Here is a 23,034-nt window from a genome sequence, read left to right as displayed (position 1 = left end):
TTTCGGTCCCGTTTCTCGTTGGTCTCGACGTTATATAGATATAGAATTCGTAAGGTAAATTGCTTTTTCTTGATGCCAACAGCCTGTAAATGACAGTGAGATATCAAATGATAAAACAACAAAGTATTTACTGAGGTTATGAGTCAACCTTTCTTTCATATACAGGGCTCAACAAGAGGGCCATACACAAATTTTACGACAGTTTATTCGGCGGAAAACTCATTTCTGAGTATATTTATAAAAATAAATTTTTACAAAATCTCTAATAAAAATACTCTTGACTCTGACGTTTCATCTCACACACGATATATCCATTAGAACTGCGCCATTAAAAACGCGTGAAATATTTTTGTAATTTCAATTTTTATTCAAATCAGCAATTAATAATTTGAATGATACACGGCTGAATGAATGAATGAATGAACGTCAGAACTTTGCCAATGGACTTATCCCGTTTCCGAGATCTCTTCCAGCCCAGCTTCGTGGCAGAGTCTGGAACACTTGATGATACACGGCTGAAATCGATTTGAAGTTTTTTTTAACGTGAATACGTCTTTTGCAGCATCCGACGATACTGGGCGCATTCGCAAAAACTTGCGTAACGAAATAATTTAAACGTTCATTATTTCACGAGAAATTCAGAATATATCGATGTTTTTGAGGTCTACAGGTAGATCTCGTTAAGACAAATCTACTACTACCACCCTGGTTCCAATATATGTCCCGGTCGGGGCACCAAGCTTGCGGACCGCATTCGTAACGAAATTGTTTTACACTATAACTCGGGAGCTTCGCCATAAAAATAAATATAATAAGAATATAATAAATCTAATACGCCAAGGGGAAACTGCGTATGCTACAAGTTTTAAATTTGATGAAAGATTTACAGAAAATTTCGAATATATAACCATCACTCAACCGCGAAACTATCAATTCTTTTGAAGAACGAGCAGAAATTGATCAATGGATGAGGTAAATGCGACACTTTGTGATACTTCAAGTTACTAAGACATTCACGTATAACAAATGGATAACATAATGCCATTTATAAATGCATAGAAAAGATCTTAATGAGAACCACAAGACGTGGGAGTTTGTTTCGGAATGAATGGCAATGCATATCTCGGTTTCGAAACAGGGATCATTTCATACTCCAGAAGAATTATCATATAATAGTGTGTATATTAATGATAGGATTTCACGGTGAGTCATTGCTGAAAGAAAAATGTACTCTACCATCATATTAAGATACCTGAATCGTCATTAGTACGCACGATAAACGTCATTGTTAGTGACTTTGGGAAACCGGATTCCTAAATTTCTATTTAACAAAATGTATCCATATTTTTTGGGGTGCACATTACTTTTGGGAAAAAAGATATCACTTGAGGGGAAAAACTAATTAACTTTGTACTGTAATTTAGCTCTTGAATTGCTGAGATTTCTGTCTTCTAATATTATTTGAAGAAGCGGAAAAAAAAAAAGATAATATAATGACTGTATATTATCCATTTATTTAATATTTAGTTTGGTTCGAAACGAGAGAAGTTCAACAAAAGCGCCTGCGGAGGAGAATTCGAACTTGGCCATTATATGAATTACTATTATTATTATTATGAAAAACCAACTTTTATGGCTGAAAGAGTTGCATCGAATTTCATTTTGCAGATTTACAAAATAATTACTCCTGATACTTTGTTTCTGAAGCACTAAATGTTCATATTATGGAGTCACGGAAACATGAAGCTGGAAAAAACCGTTATAGAGATTGGCGCGTATTGTATCAAGCGATTTGAACTAGAAACCTTTTCAGAATGCTAGTACGCATGAGTTGTGCACCCTATATCAAGAGGGTTGGAAGTTGCGCAATTAATTTATTCAAAATATTAGGTAGCAATTATTATAAATATGTAAAAAGTAATCAAAACTTTGAATAAAGTTTCAGAATAATGAAATGCATTTTATCACCGATAATTCGTATTTGGGACAGTAGATGCACTAAAAAACAACAATAATTTCAAAGCTATTTGTAAAAAGTGACAAAAATGAAGTATTTTGAATTTCAATATCTCGAATTTGCAATTCATATGTTTATTTATTTACACATCTCAACAGGCTGAGCCCAATTACAGAGATGGGAAACACACGGACATAAGAATACAAAAATACAAGTAATGAAAATTAATAGAAAAGCAAATAATAATAATAATTCATCGAATTTACACGTTAAAGATAAAATCATCAACAAACTTAAAATGCAAAAATATATACTCGCAACGGAAGCACACATTGAGAATTCAGCATGAGGAAGACAAATGAGAAAACAAGAAAATATATACAAATTCATATAGCACCTAGTAGAACATGTTATGGGGTAGGCTATTTTTATTCCAGCATAACAGATAAACAGGCTATAATAATAATGCAAAAGTGTAATAATAATGTGCGGTTATATTGTGCATTAGACCGGAGCCCACAGTGCAAAAAAGCTATTACAAAAGAGAAAGACTTGTTTGTCGTTTGTTGTCATCAACACAGGGGAACGCATAGATGCAGAACATAAATGCTTAAAAAATGCAGAGCATAGGAAAAAAAATGTCTCAGAGAGAGAGAGAGAAAATCAGAATATAAATGCGAGATGAACCATTGATGTATTTCATTTCATGGCAGGTTTTAGCATGGTTGTAACGTAGTTAAGATTACATGAAAAAAACTGAAACAATAAGTTTCTTCCATCTTGTAAAATATTGGAAAAAATCACACAACGATAATGACTGAGAGCCAAAAACTGCGAGACGTTGGCCAGCAAAATGACTGCAGTTTGCAATGACGTGTACGAAATCAGTTTTTCCCCACGATAATCACAGCATTGGCATCTGTTAGAAAAGCGATTTAGGCCTCCCCTAATAAAATTACAACGAGCTTGTAGTAAAATAGTCTGATATATGGGATTCTTTTGAAAATTCAAGTACTCCTCGGAAAGAAAGAAACTTTTAATATGTTTATAATATGGGTTAAAATTGCTTTCTCTTCAATCCTATTTCGAAAATTGTCAACAAAATTTTCCGCGATTGTGTATGAGACAGACTCGAAATTAGCCTTGGACCACTCGGAGAAGGATGTAGATCATAGTTTGCCAATTTTTTTTGTCCCATCTCGCCCCCTTCAGGAATTTTTTCCAACATTGCCCCACAATGAAATCTAACCCATAGAATCCTATGTTATACCCGTAGCTTCTACCACCCCCCTGGAAATTTCCATCGCCCCCCATGGGACGTTAACACCCACGTTGGGAATTACTGATGCAGATAAGTCAAGGTCATTTATGACACTCAGAAGGGCTTTAATGCGGTTTCCCCAACCCATCTTAGATAAACAGGCTAAATTTGCTAATGAATTTTAGTATTATTTATTGTTGTTGGTTTTTTATATTTAATTTGAATTTTTGCTTTTTTAAAGATCTTATCATATTCCTATTACTTTGTGTGCTTTACCTAAATTCAGAAAAACACGAAAAACGTTTTTCCCCTAATGATGTGATGTAGAGTATACAGGGTGATTCAGAAAAGAGGGGGAAACTTTAAGAGGTGGTAGTACACACAAATTTTTTGATTTTGTGTGTACAACCACCTCTTAAAGTTTCCCCGTCTTTTCTGAATCACCCTGTATATTATGATACATTTTTCCAACATAATGTTTTATTATATCAGCCATTTATACGAACCTTGCAATCAGTGTTACCCGAAAAAATAATTTTGAAGAGCAATTTCTCTCTACTCTTCTGCGTTATAAGGAGTAACTTTTATAAAATGTGAGGGTTTATTCTTTTTTCAGTGAGAAGTAACTCGATTTAACCATTTGAGTGGTTTTTAAAATTTTCCTAATCCGCATTATAACTGCCACATTGGAAATAAAAGCGTGTGAAGAACTCGAGATATTTTGGGGTGAACGAAATAAAGAAGATAAATTTTGACGAGATAATCTCGGGATTGCCGATTGATTGTTAAACAAATCATCTAAAATTTAAGAGGATTAATTGAGGATTACTTTTATTCATCAATGAAATCTAGATGAGCGAAATTGAATTTTGATGCACGTGAATCACGCATCTAGATGCGTATTGGAGAACACTGCTTGTAATCACTCATGGCGTTCGGACCATACACTCTCCAGATCTGGCGGTGAATCGCTATCAATGTTAACGACCGCACATCATTCAGATCCGCATTTCTTGCGGTCTGGACACGTGCAACGAACGTTACCTCGCAATGCAGAGGACAGTCCGATTTCCTGAAACGTTTCTACGCCAAGAAACACATACGAACAAAACGCTCTTGAAGCAAACATGATATTTCTCATCTCTCAGAAATACGATGCCACGCCACACAATACAATATTTCCATCTCTTGGATTTGCTGATATCACCTCCTTATACCTATGATAAAACTTCTATGCCCTCGATCTTCTAAAACCGGACAACTTGTGGCTGAAATGAATACATCACCCCAATATATCAATTATGATAAGGGCCAACCATGAATGATTTAACGATTACACGATGCTAGAGAAACCGCTTAAATCCATTTTGTCACGTATTATTTATTAAAAACTAATTTATACAACAGCGCCGTCATTCTTCAATGACATGGAAAATTAAACTATCATTTACGGGAAGGATCATAGCTACGAATTTCTCTGCTACTAAGGCATTCCACCAGTAACGTTTCGGAAATGCTTGCATTATACTTACTTTGCTAACGTTACCTCTCATCTCATGGCAACATTTGAAATTCGAAAGCCAAAACATTGATTTTAAATTCAAAATAGACGTATGTATACATACATACAGTATCTATAACAGACCTTCGCTCTCTCTCTCCTTCCATGACATGAAACGCATCCACCGCCGACGTGATTCGAAATGGCATCTGTTGAGTTGCTGGAGCAAACACGTGGAGAAAGGAAGAAAATTACGTACACGTTTCTTCTAGAAATTTCATGTGACTGAAGGATTCCTTATTTAAAATATATTCCTCAGCAATGAGGTGAAATACTGTGTGGCCGTGACCGTTGAACGTAAAGAGCCCTACACTCCTTCATCTAGGAGTAACGCAATATTACATTAGCATAAAATGTGGCATAAAATAATAATTACTATTTGAAGGAGAAAAGAAAATAACATTTTTTTTTTTGTTGCGGAAAATTGTCTAAGGCCGGGATTACATTATAAAAGTTTTCTAAAAGTTCATTTATAAAATTTGAAAAATTTAACCAATACGATAAATGGTTGCATTTGCTCGAATGTTACCTATGAGTTTATTGGTTTTATGTTTAAAGTTTTATAAAAGAGATTTTATAAAACTTTTATAGTGTAATCCCGGCTTTGTATACCAGTTCGTTTTGTCACATATTTTATGTCTTCGCTTGCCTTAAACATTGTCTTGAGGGATGAACTACTGAATGTTTGAATATTGAAAAATATGCAGGGTGTCCTGTAAATAAAAATACAAATACAAATACAACGCCACAACAGGCAAAATGCCCAACGAGGTGGCTGAGAAAAAGATGCCCATAAAAATATGGATGTCATGTATTTCAAAAAATATAGCAACCCAATTAAAAATGCAATTAACACAAATTATAAACAATATACACATGATAAAATATTATACAATGCCCATAAAGAATACTTATGGTTGTCTTATTCTAAGAATGGATAGCTTCTCGATTTACCCCAACATGTTTATCGTATTTCTTTTTAAACGTGTCAATTGTGTTACAATTTACTACCTCCGGGGGTAAGCTATTCCATTTATTAACAACCCTATTGGAGAAAAATTCCCTGCGACACCATAACCTTGCATTGTCCCTCACCAATCGATACTGGTGTCCCCTTGTAAAAGCAGTCGATTGGCGTTGTACTAAAAGTTCATGGTCCATCCTATCCATCCCATTGAAAATTTTGAACACTTCGATCATATCTCCTCGACACCTGCGTTCATCCAATGTAAACATATTCAAAAAATGAAGTCTTTCTTCATAACTCAAGCCCTGTGTGCCAATAAGGACACGCGTAGCTCTTCTCTGCACCCCTTCAACCAAGTCTATGTCCCTCTGTAGGTATGGTCTCCAAAACCTTACAGCATACTCCAGTCCAGGACGAACTAAGCCTCGAAAAAGAGGAAGAATGACTTTAGGAGAACGCGAAGAGACCTTTTTGAAAATGAGACCAAGCATTCTATTCGCTTTTTTGACAACCGCTGAACAATGTTCAGAAAACTTAAGTCGCTCGTCAATGAGAATTCCCAAATCGGTGACTCTAGTTGCATCCGGGATAGTGACACCATTCAACTCGTAAGAGAACCGTGGGTTGTTCGAACCAAAATGAGCGACCATGCACTTATCTACGCTAAACGTCATGCTCCATTCATTTGCCCATGCTGCAATCTTGTTTAAGTTGGTCTGGAGCAACTCCCTATCGCTTTCATTTCCGATTACCCCCATTAGCTTCACATCATCTGCGAATTTGTTAGTAATTCCATCGATACCCTGATCGAGTTTGTCGATAAAAAGTGAAAAAAGTATGGGGCCAAGGACACTTCCCTGAGGAACTCCACTTGTGACGTCTGTCCAACCAGAGAATTCCCCGTTCACCATAACTCGTTGCGACCTATCTCTTAACCATGATTCTATCCAATTCAGCAAGTTGCCCCCTATTCCAATGCGCTAATGCCGCCTTTATCTCATCAGCCGTCAGTCGTAGAAATATGATTCTAATTTAAAAATGCTCAAAAGGCCTTCAAAAACTACCCTGTACCAATTTTGACAGTGAAAATACAGTGTCGCAAAATAAAAAAAAAAATCTAAATTTGTATGCGGTCCCCTTGATCTCTACCTTTCAATCGGAAAGTTGTTGCCCTTTATCTCCTGAGACGAACAGGAAAAAGTTCCACGTTTCCAAATGCAATGTTCGCTAAGATATTTGAATTCAAAAATCGGAGAAAAGTTATGAAATAAACTAACGCGCGGGCACAACGCTCCTTCCCCCCAGTTATGCTGTCCTTTCTCAACTTCTCTACGGTTTTCAATTTAAATAGCACAATGAAACTTGGATTATTTTTTAGTTGCCCTCAGGGGAGACAGGGAATGAAAAAGGGCAGCACTATAACAAGCATTAGACAGAAACAAGCTTCACGTTTCGTTCACAACACATACATGTACATTTCCCAGCATGGCCCAGGTCTTCTGCTAAAATCTCTTCATTGAGACAGAGCGTCGAGGCATGATCTGGTTAGGAGCCTGAAGCTTTAAGAACGTACCGAACACAAAAGAAAGGTTTTGATCAATCGATCTTGATTTGTATTTACACAGCGCCCTCTATTGACGAAAATTTGAACTAAATATTTCCCCCGTAAATCCCCCCCCCCAAAAAAAAACAGTTCCCCTTAGCGAGGATAACTTTTTCATAAATCCCATTCAATCAGTGCCGTCTCAACGCATGGGCCCAAGAGAAGAGAGGCTTCGCGAAAATGAGATCCCTGAAATTTTCGAGAGTGAAATTGTATATTTTCCAGGGAGGTCTCAGAAAAACCACTTGCCCCGGGGGGTGCTCATCCCCCCCCCCCTCCCGATGCTCTTAAGATGACCCTGCGTTCAAATACCAACTCCTATAATTTTTATGAATTGTTAAAAAAAATTAGTTGAATCCCGTTATAGCGAAAAAATCTCGTTTCAACGAACACTTTTGTAATCACCTAGATAAGTTTATATAGAAACAATGCGAAGACCTGGAATTCCTTTTAACGAAATTTCGTTGTAACGAAGTGATTTCTCAGGTCTCTTGGAGTTCGTTTTAACAGGATTCGACTGTATTTATGAACTTATGGAACAACCTGTGTACGAAAAGCAGAAAATAAAAGATCCCTTATTTAAAAAATATTCTTCAGCACTGTGATGAAATGCTATATGACCACAAACACGATCGAAAAATTATCAATTACAGTCGAATCCCGTTATAACGAACTCCAACAGACCTTGTAAATCCCTTCATTATAAAGGAATTCCAGTTTTTTTGCATTGCTCCCATACAGTCGAATCCCGTTTTAACGAATACCGTTACAGCGAAAATCTCGTTTTAACGAATACCGTTACAGCGAAAATCTCGTTTTAACGAACACCTTTCTAATCCCCTCAGATAAGTATACATAGGAACAATGCAAAAACCTGGAATTCCTTTATAACGAAATTTCGTTATAACGAAGGGATTTCTCAGGTCTCTTGGAGTTTGTGTTAAAACGGGATTCGACTGTATAAACTTATCTAAGGGGATCAGGAAAGTGCTCGTTAAAACGAGATTTTCGCTATAACGGTATTCTTTAAAACGGGATTCAACTGTGTAAAAGAAAACAAATAATTTCATATTCTAGAAACTGTATACTGTCAATAACCATCAATATAAATCATGTTCACTTTAATTCATTCATCAGGATAAAGCTGTGAAACGAAAGTTTGATAAATTTCCAAAACAAAAGTACAAATCCAATTTTTTCTCTGCAACAATGATAACAGTAACTATTTTTTCCCCCCTGTCCATTATGTTTTCCATAATGAAATTCATTAACAAGAAAGTAGTAAAAAGACAATAAATTAGGAAGGGGGAAAAACGACTAAAAACATCTTAAAGTGTAATTAAAAATAGTGGGAGAAAAAAAAAATTTCTAATTCGTTGTGTGTTAGTGCGTTTTCTTCTAAAATTCATTCTTTTACTCAGAAACAAAAATTTTACCCCCTGTTTTCTTATTTGTTATAACGCAATTTTTCCAGATTATTTTCTCTTGAAAGTAATGGCGAATTTTTTTTTTCGGGAGAAAGAAATTAGTACGTGGTAAAATATTAAGAGCAAAAAATAAAGTAAAATGCATTTTTAAACCATTGAAAGTACGTACAAAGTAATTTTTTTTGTTTTTGTTTTGCTTCTTCTTCAAAACTGCAAAAATTTCTTATCAGGAAATTGGATTTCTATACTTAAAATAGAGACATTGTATTTATTTATAAATTTTTTTTTGTTCTTTTCCGCAAAATATTCTTCGAAATTATGATCCTCACTGTTGTAGTATTAACGAAAAAAAAATTATGCTGGAAAGTGAAAACTTTAATTTTCTATTTTTCTCAAAAAATTACTCTTTGTAAATAATTATTTTGACGTTTTTTATAGTTTTTCGAATGATATTTTTTTTCGGTCGAAAATTTTTCAAAAAATTCACAATAAATTTTATCGAGGTAAAGATATTAGAAATAAATACAGTCGAATCCCGTTATAAAGTACTCCAAGGGGTCGAAGAAATCCCTTCGTTATAAAGGAATTCCAGGTGTTTTGCATTGTTCCTGGGTAAACTTATTTGAGGGGATTAGAAAAAGTGTTCGTTAAAACGAGATTTTCGCTATAACAATATTCGTTAAAACGGGATTCGACTGTATAAGAATTACGGACTTAAAATTTTTTAAATTTTATTAAAGTGAGAGCAATTAATAAATATATGGATAAAGTGATTATTTTTGCTGTTTTTAATGGAATACCTTTTTATTTTATGAGAAGAAAATTTGTAGAAAATTGTTTCGTTTTAATTCTGATTTGATTAAATTCAATCGGGATTTAGACATAATAAAAAAAATTATGAGTGTTTTTTTTCCTCCATTCACAATAAAAATTGAAAGAATCTGAAGTAAAAAACAAATAATTAATATATAAACTTAAATCACAAAAAAAAGGAAAAAAACTTTTTTAGGAAATCAAAAGACGATGTGATAAACAGCATTTACTGGATAAATTGCAATTAGTGTAATTTAAACTCATTCCATGTTTTTTAATCTTGACTCTGGGAATCGTTTTGAATTAATAAAAAAAAAGCATACAATTTCCTTTGAGAATCAAATGCTTTTAAAGTCATAAAATTTTTCTTTTTGAAATTCTTAAACTGCCATTTCTTTCATGAATCAAGTTAGTTTTTTCCGAGAAAAATATTAAATTAAAGAAATTAATTCAGTAGTTTTCCCTCTTTCTTAACGGGATCCTTTAATCATATTTAAAATTATTTTTGTCCTTTTAACCTGAATGCTTTTTTTTCCAAAAGACATTATGGAATGTGAGAATACCACATGCATTTTTTTTTTGTTTAAATCGACGATTAGGAAAACCCCATTTTTAATGTACTAATTAGCATGCTAAATGAGTTATAATTTGAGGTAAGATTAATCGGTTAATCGGGCCGGTTAATCGGTTAATTGTTAATTGCAGTTAAAAATTTTAGTTGAGTTGGTCGACGCGATCAATTCGATTAAAATATTTCTTTTTAGATATTTTCCCTTCATTTTAAAATTTTGAAATTCCCTTTATTAAAATTCTTTTATTTGAAAATAAATAAAATTGTTAGAAGTTTTTGTGAATTAACTTGATTTGTTTGAAAGATTTGAAAAAAAAAAAAAAACCGATTAGATGTTTTACAAAATACGTTCTTATACATAACATTTTGGATAGGTGGCCATATTAGAAAATATTTGAATCGATATTTTGATCAAATATTTGAATCGATATTTTGATCACATATTTGAATCGATATTTTGATCGAATATTTGAATCGATATTTTGATCAAATATTTGAATCGATATTTTGATCAAATATTTGAATCGATATTTTTGATCAAATATTTGAATCGATATTTTGATCAAATATTGATTTCCGATAGGTCGATTCAACGAAAACTGATGATTTCAGTTCCAAATTGAATTTGATGGGAGTTTTAGAAGACAAGACCAAAATTTATCGTTTCCACTGAGAGCAGTACTTTTTCATGTTTTCTTGTTAGCATCAGCTCCTGTTCTCTCATGTACCACATGAGAGTACATGAGAGCAGTTTCAGGAGCCATTTGAGAGTAGAGCAAGCAACATTATGATGGTTGAAATTAGTTTCGAAATCGCTGAACATAAAATAATCGATTTTTGAGAAAGAAAACGACAAGGTCCAGGTGAAGACGTTACGGGTTTTGACAAAATTATGTATAGATTATTAAATTGCTTCAAGTGGGCAGCCCTAATATTTTAATCTATTCCTGTATTTGTTTAAATCTGCCGGATAGGTGCGTGAAATGAATAGCATCTTATTGATATTATATGGTTATACAAAATATTCGATTAAAATTCGATTTAACAGTGGATTCATCGATTAAAGTTTTTTGATTAACTAGTTAATAATTTTAATCGATTCCCAGCCCTAGTCATAATGGAATTTAAATGAAACACCCTGATATTTCTGGTAATGAACCCACGGCCTAATACGTTTTCAATGTTTATTTTTTGTTTTCCCAAACTCTCTACAGGGCGATTCCATAATTCCCCTTGCCGTATTTTATTGGATAACCGTTAATCCTAGAGACATACTTCCAATTATAAAAATATCCAAAAAACGTGTGGGGAACTCATATACGTCATTTATGCTGCAAGGGCTGTATAGTTATTAAATTAAAAAAATAACTTTTTAGAAGGACACCCTGTCCTCAAAAACCCAACTAGAAAGTTGTTGCTCTGTCTCTCCTGAGGTAAAAAAATTCATATTTCTAAGTACAATATTCGCTGAGATAATTAAATTCAAATAGCGGAAAAAACTTGGAAAAGAACAGCACGTACGAGAGAAAGAAGCGTTGTTAGTTTATGCTATTCTCTTTCCAAACTTTTATCCGATTCTTAAATTAATTTATCTCAACGAATATTGCACTTAGAAATATGGAATTTTTTTGTTGGACTCAAGAGAGATAGGGCAACAACTTTTTAATTGGGTTTTTGAGGACAAGGTGTCCTAAAAATGGTTAGATTTCTTTTATTTCATGGCACGTTCTATTTTCACTTTCGAAACTGCTACAGAGTGATTCCCGAACACATTCTGAGTATTTTCTAAATTACAACAATAATACCTCTACGACAAACGGTTGATGTGATAAAGACCGAATTAGGACTTACAGGGCACCCTGTATACACAATATATACAAAATATAATACGTATCTCAATGACTTATCACTGAAAATTCGAGAAAAATAAATCACTCATATTTATCAAACGTTCTTGAAAATTATGAGTAAGTTATAAACGCGCATTTCCATGTCTCTATCATTTCTGTATTTTTCATCGAATAAATAAGAATATTTAATTTATTTTTTTTCCCATTGTGTGAAAACAAACTCATAGAGACCAATTTCTCGCTTCAAGAAGTCATGGTGTTGGTTTGATGTTCAATTAAAAATAAAAGTCACGCGAATAGCGAAACCTCATCAATTCGGTCAAAATTTGTTTCACGCTTTGGTGTCTTTATCGGCGCAGCTCTTCAGCGAGTTGTCACCATTATGTATATATATATTTCTTGTAAACAACATCATGAAGTTAATTACACTGTCCATACGAATGTTTGATGATATTTATGGTTTTCTTAAAGTTTTTTTCCATTGGCAATTTATTTTCCCTGTATTTATATAAAAAAGCTATCCACAGACATGTTTTCTAGATTTGATATTATACAAAAGTAGTTTTTTCGTGTACATTCATTTCGAACTTTCCTCAAGCGCCGTATTTATGGTGTAATTATACAGAAATTATTCTCTTCAGCTTTATAAATGGGACATCAAAAGATTTCTCATTCCTTCAATTAAGGAACTTTCTTTGAGTACTTACGAGTTTTTGACCGGAATTATTTTTTGTGTGAAAGCGTAAAAAGAGACACACACATAATAACGCACTCGTAAGTTGCTTGACAAATCTTGTATGGACGGGTATATGATATTTCGTTGAATGTGTGATGTTATTAGAGGTTTAATAAATTTTATAAATATATAATTTCTCCGCACTGATCATTATTAAAATATATTCAACTTAGGAGAATGAAAATTGTACACTGGTGTAAGAAATTAAGAGAATTTGCAGACTTGGTCAATTATCTCTAGAACTACTGCACCGATTTTAATGAAATTTGATATGTATATACATTGATACAATACAAAACAAATAAAAATTCAATAATTGTAATACACACGCATGATCGTGCGTAACACTCGTTGGAGTCGGAAGGTATGAAACAGTGGTTGCAGAATAAACAAAAAAAAATGGGTTAATAGGGGGGTATGGTCCCCTCTTACAGATATACAGGTCTCGCAGCGTGATTTCATACTTGAAATAAGGCAGTTTATCATTTCCTGTGGCAATTGATCCCACTTGTTCAGCAACGCTGTTTTCATTCCCTGGATGGTTCCCGGAGGGGGGTTGCGAGTTGAAATTGCCCTCCCCAGAGCATTCCAGACATGCTCTATAGGGTTAAGGTCTGGAGATCTGGCTGGCCAATCCATCCGGCGAATATCCTCACTCTCTAGAAAATCGTCGAGCAGAAGAACTCTATGTGGCCTCGCGTTATCGTTCATTAAAATGAACTCAGGGCCAACTGCACCCATGAAAAGGCGAACATAGGGCTCCAAGACCTCATCCCTATACCTCACACCAGTCACAGTGCCTCTTTCAAAGACATGGAGAGGTGTGCGGCCATCCAACATGATGCCTGCCCAGACCATTAAACCTCCTCCGCCATAATGGTCGATTTCGCGGACATTGGAGGGTAGGTAGCGGGTCCCTGGTTCTCTCCATATGAACGTACGGCGAGAATCGGTGCTTAGGCTGAACCGGGACTCATCAGTGAAGAGAACGGTCGCCCATTGATCCATACTCCAATCTCTATGCTCTCTGCACCATGATAAACGGATTCTCCTGTCACTAGAAGTGAGTGGGACGCAAACAGCAGGTCTTCTTGCAAACAACCCTCTCTCATGAAGTCTTTTGGAAACAGTCACCCTTGATCACGGGTTCCTGTGGCTGCATACAAGTCACGAGAGAGCTGAGAAGCTATAGCACTCCTGTTACGCCTCGCTATAATCGACAAATGGCGATCTTCTCTGGCCGTCGTGGCTCTTGGACGACCTTGCCCAGGCTTTCTCTCGATGGATCCGGTATCCTGGAACTGTTTCCATAAGTTACACGCGACGCTGGGCGTTAAATTGAACTCTCTACAAATCTGGACTTGAGATTGGCCTGCCTCTAGTCTCCCCACAATTCGCCACCTCATTCCATCATCTAAACCTTGGTGGTTACTCATTTTTACTGTTGCAATTTGAAATTAACCGATTGCTGCAAGATAACACCAGGAAATTCGCTGAGATGTGCTAGCGAACAAAATGCGTCTTAACTTACGCGCGCTTATAAAGCATGTTTCTCTTCTGGCTCCGCCTACACAAATCTGTACGCTTACGTATTTGACGCACAAGATTTGCATTTTTGTCTAGAAGCAGTGGTTTTACATTCAGTTCAGTTCTTTTCATGAAATTCGATAAAATATGCAAATTCTCTTAATTTATTTCACCAGTGTATGTGTGGTTGACTTTGAAATTTAAGTAAAATGTGCATTAAATATTATCAGAAAAGGTAAATTTAGAATTGATGGTTTCATGCTCGTAAAATTTTCATTGGAGTAATCCAAAAATGTAAATTCATTCATGACTCTCTCTGCTAAAATATATTATCGGAATTCTTGGATATATTATCGGAATTCTTAATCGGAATTCTTGATTTTTTTTTCCCTACCTTTTAAGTGCTAAAACAACCAAATCAGAAAAGGAATTCAGAACAGAACTGTCGCAAAAAAATTTTCTAAAAATTAAGAATTTCAACTATCGATATATATCTTCGGTGAATTTTCATCCACATGTGAATTTTTTTAAGATGATTTTATGTATTAATTTAGGTAAAAATAGAAAACGTTTTAGAGCTCTGAGTTCACACTTGTGAGGCTCCAGCCCCAAAACAAAAACAGTAATCAATTTTATTCAAGTACGAATAATCAAATGTACAAAATTTTGATTTTTTTTTCTCCGTGTGGGTGTGTACTTTCTCTATACACAAATCTACAATTTAATCCGATCGTCACTAAATTTTGTATAAACAGGGTCTTAGCAACAGGTTTACAAGCTTCAAGGAGGGGTAGCGTACGCGATCCAACTGGTGTTTGGCGGAACCCTGAAGGTTCTGCGACAGCTTTTTTTTTGGGATTCTGCATGATCAAACGCCACGGAACCCTTAAAAAACCCGGAACCCGGAGAGCTTTCGAAGAAAAAAAACTTCCTTGTTACTAACACTCACAAACCTGTTCTATATTTTGCGTTTTATCTAGATTTTGTCTCGAAAAAATCAGCAGATTGAAAGAACGCATAAATCACAAAAAGAAGCGTTGTCCGTTAATATTTATGTGATTTTTTTTCCCCAACTTTCCCTCGATTTTTGAATTCAAATATCTCTGCGAATATCGCCCTTAGAAACGTGGAATGATTTTTTGTTGATTTGTTGGCCTCAGGAGAGACAAGGCAACAAGTTTCACTCTCTAATAATCGATTTCTATGAATTATTTTACTTATTGTTTAATGTCTTTTTAGTTAATATTAAATTTTGGCGTTATTTCTTTTGTAAATTAATTCAAAACTAAACTAAAAAACACTTTTTAACATTTTTTAAGATTCGGAAAAGAGAGATTCATATTGAATAGTTGTTCTTCACTTATTGATTCCTGCCACAAAAACTAATAATTAATGTTTCTTTGACACTTGACTGAATTTTTTGACGTTGTACCTGAGTGATGTGTGCTCACGATAGTATCGAATCCAAGCACAACGTGCTAATAACACGAGGTACCAATAGAAACCATGAAAAAATTTAAGTAAATAATGGTAATTTTTCTCTACCAGAGTGAAAATAAAGTAAGATCGCTAATCGAAAAATACTTTTGCAACGCGAAATTCGTATGATACATTTTGACAAGCAGAGGTCAGGAGATAAGGTGCCAAAAAATTGGTTTGGTTCACATTTTTTTAGGAATTGAAAAATTCAATTTTTTTTCCGGAGCCTTCTGTCGACAAAAATTTGAACTATTTTATTTTCTGTATCGAAAAAAAAATTCCCCTTCACGAGAATAACTTTTTTTGCAAACCACATTCAAATACACCGATTCCTTCAATTTTCACGAATTTTTAAACTATTTACGAATAGCTACTACTATTTAATTATGGGACACCCTGTACAGTGAAAATAACATTGTATTGACCCAAATACTAAAAATATATCGATTGTATTGGGCTACGGAATCAAGAGTAATTTCAAAGATGAGTGAGAGTGTAATACTAAATGGTTTCATGTCCATTATCATCGAATTTGCATGATATTGGTTATGTTCATTGCCGTACATGGTCCATCAAAGTCTCGTTTGGATATTACTCACGCTACTATCATCGGTACGCCATTAAATTTGGTCACAGTTAAATGAAGCAAATGCGAGATACGTAACGATGACTCGCCATTGTGATAAATACCTGGTGGCCAAAGGCTCATTTAATGAAATACTTCAATCACGTCCAGGGTGATGCATTTCTACACGCGTCACCTCGTTGATGAAACAACATATTCTAATGCTTTGAGGGAACCAAAATAATTGGCTGTAATCCCCTTAGACGGATTCTCCGGGTAATACTCAGTTGTTTGTCTCATATATAAGGGTATTGATTTCTCAAAGACAATTGAAGTTTGAAATTTATTTAAAATTACATTTGATATTTCCTTAAACAAACTCACAGAATTGAGAGGAAAACTATTAAAAAAATGCACGTATAGTTTAAATTTTTTAAACTTCTTATGCCATATTTCGATCGTTCTTTAAAATTTTTCACCAAATTGTCAATTTTTTTTTTTATTGTACAGGGTGTCCTATAAATTCGTACATTATTTAAAAATTTCATTGTGGGAATTGCTATACTTGGATGCGGTTTGCGAAAAAGTTATTCTCACGAAGGGGAACTTTATCTCTTTGGTACAGAAAAAAGATTGAGTTCGAACTTTTGTCGATAGAAAACACTGGAAGTGAAGGGAAATAACTGAAAATATGCAAATCAGACTCCTATAAAATATGGAGTGTACAACTAACATTAGCTCATTCTTGAATTTTACTGTTTTATTGACGCTTACATAAGATTCTTCATTGTGATTTTGACATTGGTGAATAAAGCACTATTGGTGAAGTTGTTTTACCTCAGCGACGAGTCACCGGCTGAAGCTTTACCAACGTTTCGGACACAAGAAACTAAAGAAAGGTTCATGTCGAAATTATGTGAATTGCTTTCGTGCAACGCCCTCTATGAAAGAAATTTGAACAAATTTTCTTTTCTGTACAAGGAAAAAGTTCCCTTTTGTGAGAATAACTTTTTCGCAAACCGCATTCAAATCTTTTAAAAAACCGATTTTTTCTTTTATTCATCTTCATGAAAAAAAATTACTGAACAAAATTTAGGATGAAAATGTGAACATTTAATTTTTGAAAAGTCATAAATAATTAAATTTCTCTGTAAATTTTTTTTAATGCTTGTGTGACTCTCTCTATTTTTTTTTGAAATCTTTTAATTCTCAAAAATGAAAATTTTAATGAAAATTACTTGAAAACATTTTTTAAACAACTTTTCAAAATTTTCATGACCATGAACAGAAAACAAATGGGTTAAGTTGAAGAATTTTAAAATTTTTACGAGATTCAACGCTGAAAAATTTCATTTCTTTACGCTCAAAAACACTATATTTTTCATCTGAAGATGAAAGTTTCCAAATTTGTTCTCGTCAATTTCACGGAGAAACCCCCCTCGTACCAAATGATACTTATCATTTTCCCCTGCTTCTGGAGATATATGCCACCACTTTACATTTCAGTTAAAATTACGAGATCATGACGTGTGTGGATCATGTTTTGATGGATATAACGCCCCCACGGCACAATTCATTTTTCATTATATCCAACCGAGGAAATTTAAAATTTTTCTCTCCTCCGAAACCCTTGTCGCATCAGTTGTCAAATAACTTCCCAGCAAAATTTTCTCGAAAAAAAAGAGAAAAATATATATCAAATATATTGTTACGCTTAGAATTTTTTTTACTTGTTTCTCACCAAGTGATCAGGGAACTAATTTTTTGATCCAACTTTCAAATTACATATTAAACAAGATTTTTCCATTTTCACGGCACATTTCATAGTTAATTGCCGTGTAAATGAAGATTTATCGCTAGTCTTATTTTTCTACTCGACATTTTTACATCGCGTGACTTTATGATGATCGAATGTGTATAGACGCAAATTCATATTAATGTCGAAACTTCGTGTTGTTTTCTCTACATAATAATGTACTGATAATGAGGCTTTTATTCCCGACGGTGTGCGGTGTTTAGCATGCAGAAAATACTAAAATTTCATCTTATTTTTACGCTGTCATCGTAACGATTTCTGATGGAGAGTGAACAAACTAGGGTTTAGAGAAATCTAGTTGAAAACGGGAGTGTACGAGATTTTAAAGAAATGTTTACAAGTGACCATTTGTTGTCCCGTATTTTAATTCCCAAAGCAAGAAGCGGTTGCATCCTAATATTTGTCACAATCGTCGTGATTTGCCGACGACGGCTCCATATGACGTCTTTGCAAACAAAATCTCCAAAAATTTACATGTCCGGTCGACCATGTAGCTTTGAATAATAGATGCCCGAATCGATATATTACATGCCCGAAAAGTTACTTACCGTAAACAAGGGTTTTATTTTGGCCCCCTTTTATAAGGAAGAAAAACCTTATTTAATCTTAGGCCGGGATTTACGGTGCAAAAGTTTGATCAAAGATCTGTTACAAAACGTATAAAAAATGCCAATAAACCTATTAGCGACATGCGCTCGAATGTAACCGATGCGCTTACAAGCTGCATTTCTCAAGTTTTATAAAAGAACTTTCTAAAACTTTTATAGTGTAATTCCGGCTTTAGGCTTGGATAGTTACACTGGTTTAGTGTACCATCAACTTTCTCATTTTGATGGTAGAGAACTGTATAATTTTTTTCAGTTCCCACGTGCCCTACAAGGGTGGGTAATTGTTATTATGTGAGTTGGTTATGTGCATACTAATGAATCGTGATTTTCTTTTTTTAATTATACGCCATCCTTGCATGGGTCTGGCCCCATATGCAAATAAAGATTTATTATTATTATTATTATTAGGGTGGGTAAAGTAAATCTTGATTATAATTTTCATTAATAATTTTCTTTGTTAATTACTTGATAATGATTTGAAGTAATACAAAATGCTGATGAATTTCTTGTTGGTCGTTTCATATGGCAATATATTTCTGATGTTTTACTCGTTTCAGTATCTAGAAGTTTATCGAGCAGCTCGTATATAAATTCGGAAGAAAAACCCAACTCAAAGAAAACATGAGCTCAAAAATTGGCATCTTCGTTCTCATTGCCATCTTGGTGACAAGTGCTGTCCTCACTGCAGCAAAGAGCCTCGGCCAACAGGAGAAAATGATGTACCCGTCGGAATTCGATGTAAGTCATTATGGGAAAATACTCCTCCCGGGCATTTACACATTAGTAATGTCTCAATTAACCAAAAATGACGCTGATGTGTGTCATCACAATTCTTTTCTCGAAAGGAAAAGTTCATTCGATCCATTAGTTTAAGTTGTTTGATGACATATTTGAACATATCACTTAAGTAAGATCTTTGCCAAATTTACACAGATTTTGCATTAATATTTCCGGGAAAGTTTTAAAATCTAGAAAATGTCTAACATCAAAACGTTAGGCGTGTCTTTTTTATCATATGAGTAAATGTACCAAGTGCAATAGTTTTTAAACTCGTTTGAGAGCGTTTTAAGCGAGTAAAAGGAAAATCATCTCTCATATGCATTAAATGCTTTTAATTACGTACAATATTGATTGGTGGCGTCTCATTTACTGTCTTTGATGACTTTTGAAACGCGCCTTATGAAATTTGTTTGAAAGAATTTAAACACGCAAAATTTACATCAAATTTTAACCTTTAAGTGGTTTTCAAAATTTTCCTGATCTACATTATAACTGCCACAATAGAAATCACTAAACCTTCTAGAAATTGTCACCTATTTTCAAGGAAAATATATTTTTTTCGATTTAGAGCTGATATAAACGCTTTCCCTCACAATCTAAAATAATAATAATAAAAACAAAGAAGGGAAAAAATCTACCGTTTTTATGTTACTTATGCTGTAACATAAGTAATATCCCTCCACTTCTGCTATTAAAATTTGAGCAAGAGCTGAGTCCGCCCACTAGCAGTTGATTGAGTGGACGGGGGAGGAGAAAAACATGTTACCAGGAGAAGAAAATTTGAAACCGTATGTGGGCTTGTCAATGCCGAAATGATAACATTTTATGAACCCGAGATATTTCATAATTGCCGCTGTCAGGGTTAAGTGACGGTGTGTTTTTTTCTCTCTTAAAGTTCTTCTATCTAACACGCTCATTAGAAACTGATAAGGTTTTCAAGACCATTTTTAGTTGAAAGAATGTTTCAGCCACACTTTCACGGTCTCTGAAAAATCTTAGACTTGTGCTAGAAACTGATCTTCGAATTCAATACAACATAACTTGTTCACTTCCGATGATGCCAAGCGTTGGAGAAGCGTTAGAAAGAAAATATACTCGCGTACACACAAACGATCATCTACACCTTGAGTAGGTCAACTATCGTCAGTATAATTGTCCACATTATTTGCCACCCCCTGGGGGCCCAATGAATACTTCCACTTCCCCCCCCCCCGATAATATAATTCGTAAAGCTAGTGAAATCTACATGTCTTCGTATGACAACTTATATCCTATCAGTATTCGCCAATGCGCATCGAAATCGAATTTTACTCCTCCAAATTTCGTTTGAGGAGTGAAAGTACTTCAAATTTCAGGTAATTTTTTTCGGAATTCTTTCTCACTGACAGGGGAAGAAAGATCCCGTAAAATTTCGGAGAGGAGTAAAATTACTTTTCAAAATTATAGTGTTCTTCATCCTTAAAATTTTTTACAGAAATGCTACATCAAGCATGAAGGGAAATTATTACAGAGGTGATGTTTGTAGAATCACTCAAATGGCATACGTCGAGCACCTGTATGTAGTACGCCAGTTTGTTCCAAGTAATATTGAAATTTTACGTTCACATGTGCGCCAAATATCACGCCTACAGCAAAATCTTGAAACCACACCAACCAAACATTTACAGATACCTTGTATTGGCCGCTGTGGTAATCGAGTGCTCATAGTGACTAAGTCGCCGGGTTTAAACTCCACCGTCGCCACAGTGATGGTCGGCTGAAGTTGGTTTTCTGTAGTTCTTAACTTCCAGGCGTAAATGCGGGCCGATCTCCCTGTTAAAAAGTCTCGCCACAGAGAGAGCAACAAGCCAAGAGTAACAATTAATTATTACACTTCACTCATAGATAAAAAACTGATAACAAGCATTACACAGAAGCAAGCTTCACGTCAAGTTCACAACACATACACGCACATTCCAACATGTGCCAAATCGTTAGAAGTTCCGCGGAGGAATGTGAACGAAGTGCATGTGTGGTTTAGTAGTAGTGGTAGACTCCCTGTATTGTCTGCGGCGTTCCTGGAATGCTTCAGCATCATTTCCGAGTTAACATAGTCGAAATGATATATTTCAATTTGATTTTTCTCTACCCGGGAAAACCATTATGTTTTTCACATGTAAAGCATGTTCCAGGGGATTCATTTCCTCTCGAATCATTATTACAGGTGGCGGAAGATGACGGATCCATGGACAACGCAATACTAAATTATTTGTTCGCACGGCAGATGGTGCACAGGATCCGCAACAACATGGACGTCAACGATCTGCAGAAGAAGAGGTCTTACTTCAAGCAATGCGCGTTCAACGCCGTTTCCTGCTTCGGGAAAAAATAATTAATAATCATGAAGAAATATAAAAAAAAAAACCCACGCATGTGATTTACGTATCGATATTTTATTTATTAATTACATAAAATTACAAATTAATAAATCCATTGAGTGTTTTTTTTTAAAATTGTTTTCATATCGAACGTATTGAAGGAGCAAGAAAAGATTAAAATTGTGCTCGTTCCCTTGGAACAATACATTTCTATCTTACATACTCATCGAATATTTGTCCATTTAGACAATGTTTTCTCCCTAATGAATAATGAATCGGAATTACTTTTTTCCATTACTTGCATCGTTTTTACTCACTTATGTCCTTCTGATCTACGTATCAAACGGCTTAATGTAATGTGTGTGAATGCTGTATATTATAGGCATGGCGTGCAGTTTCGTGAAATACATCAGAAGCATATATATTATATTGAAATGAATGTAAAACATATTGTGTTGTTCGTTTAAATAAAATCTGGAAGTTGTAGTGTGTTCACGTCTCGTGTATGTGTGTGGTTTTTTCTTGTTCGTAAAATTTATTTTCTCATGAATTATTTAATGACTGCATTTTTAAGATTTTTGTAAACCGAAATGACATTGTCTCTATTTTCATCAATGTTATTGGAGAAAAGCTTAAAGAAATAATTTAAATTATAAATAACACTTAATTACAGGATAATGTGGTGTTTTTCAGATTGCTCAAAAAGGATGAAAATTCTGAACAAAAAAAAATATTGAAAATATATTCGCAAGAAAAAGAAAATTGAGGTGTGATGTTAGGTAGTAAATAAATAATTAATAATTACAGGAAATATGGGAATTAGATTTTTGTTACGGAATCAAAAGGTGCCAATCAGTAAATTTTGAATGTCTCTAAACCAGGGATTTTCAACACGTCAATTTTTTTGTTGTGGTACGTCGATCATTTTCAGAAAATGGTTGAAACATTGAAAAACGATTAATTCTAGAATTTGTGAAATTCTAAAAATAATTTCGGAATTAATGAAAGGAATTATTCTAGAATAATTGAAAGAAATAATTCTCTAGAGTAATTGAAAGGAATAATTTTAGAATGTAAATGAGTATTGAAAGAAATAATTTCAGAATTAGTGACAAAAAAAAAAACTTACAAAATTATTTCTTTAATTGATTTATAA

General features: G+C 34.3%; 1 protein-coding gene across 3 annotated transcripts in view; it reads left to right on the top strand.

The window, feature by feature from the left end:
• LOC149075634 (prohormone-1-like) overlaps positions 1–22,373 on the top strand; it is a 60,504-nt gene extending 38,131 nt beyond the window's left edge. For all 3 annotated transcript variants that reach the window (XM_089245423.1, XM_089245421.1, XM_089245422.1), the window contains exons 2-3: positions 19,299–19,479; positions 21,725–22,373. In XM_089245423.1, the coding sequence (XP_089101549.1) occupies positions 19,363–19,479; positions 21,725–21,892 (285 nt within the window). In that variant the 5' untranslated portion in view covers positions 19,299–19,362 and the 3' untranslated portion in view covers positions 21,893–22,373. The remainder of the gene's footprint in view (positions 1–19,298; positions 19,480–21,724) is intronic.
• Positions 22,374–23,034: the final 661 nt, after the last annotated feature.

The sequence above is a fragment of the Pholcus phalangioides genome, unplaced genomic scaffold (genome assembly GCF_987345545.1).
Source record: "Pholcus phalangioides strain wild (caught in Gottingen) unplaced genomic scaffold, Ppha-v1.0 ptg000015l_1, whole genome shotgun sequence".
Taxonomy (NCBI): Eukaryota; Metazoa; Arthropoda; class Arachnida; order Araneae; family Pholcidae; genus Pholcus; species Pholcus phalangioides.
Note: the sequence above shows the minus strand (reverse complement) of the source record. Positions and strands in the feature narration are given on the sequence as shown.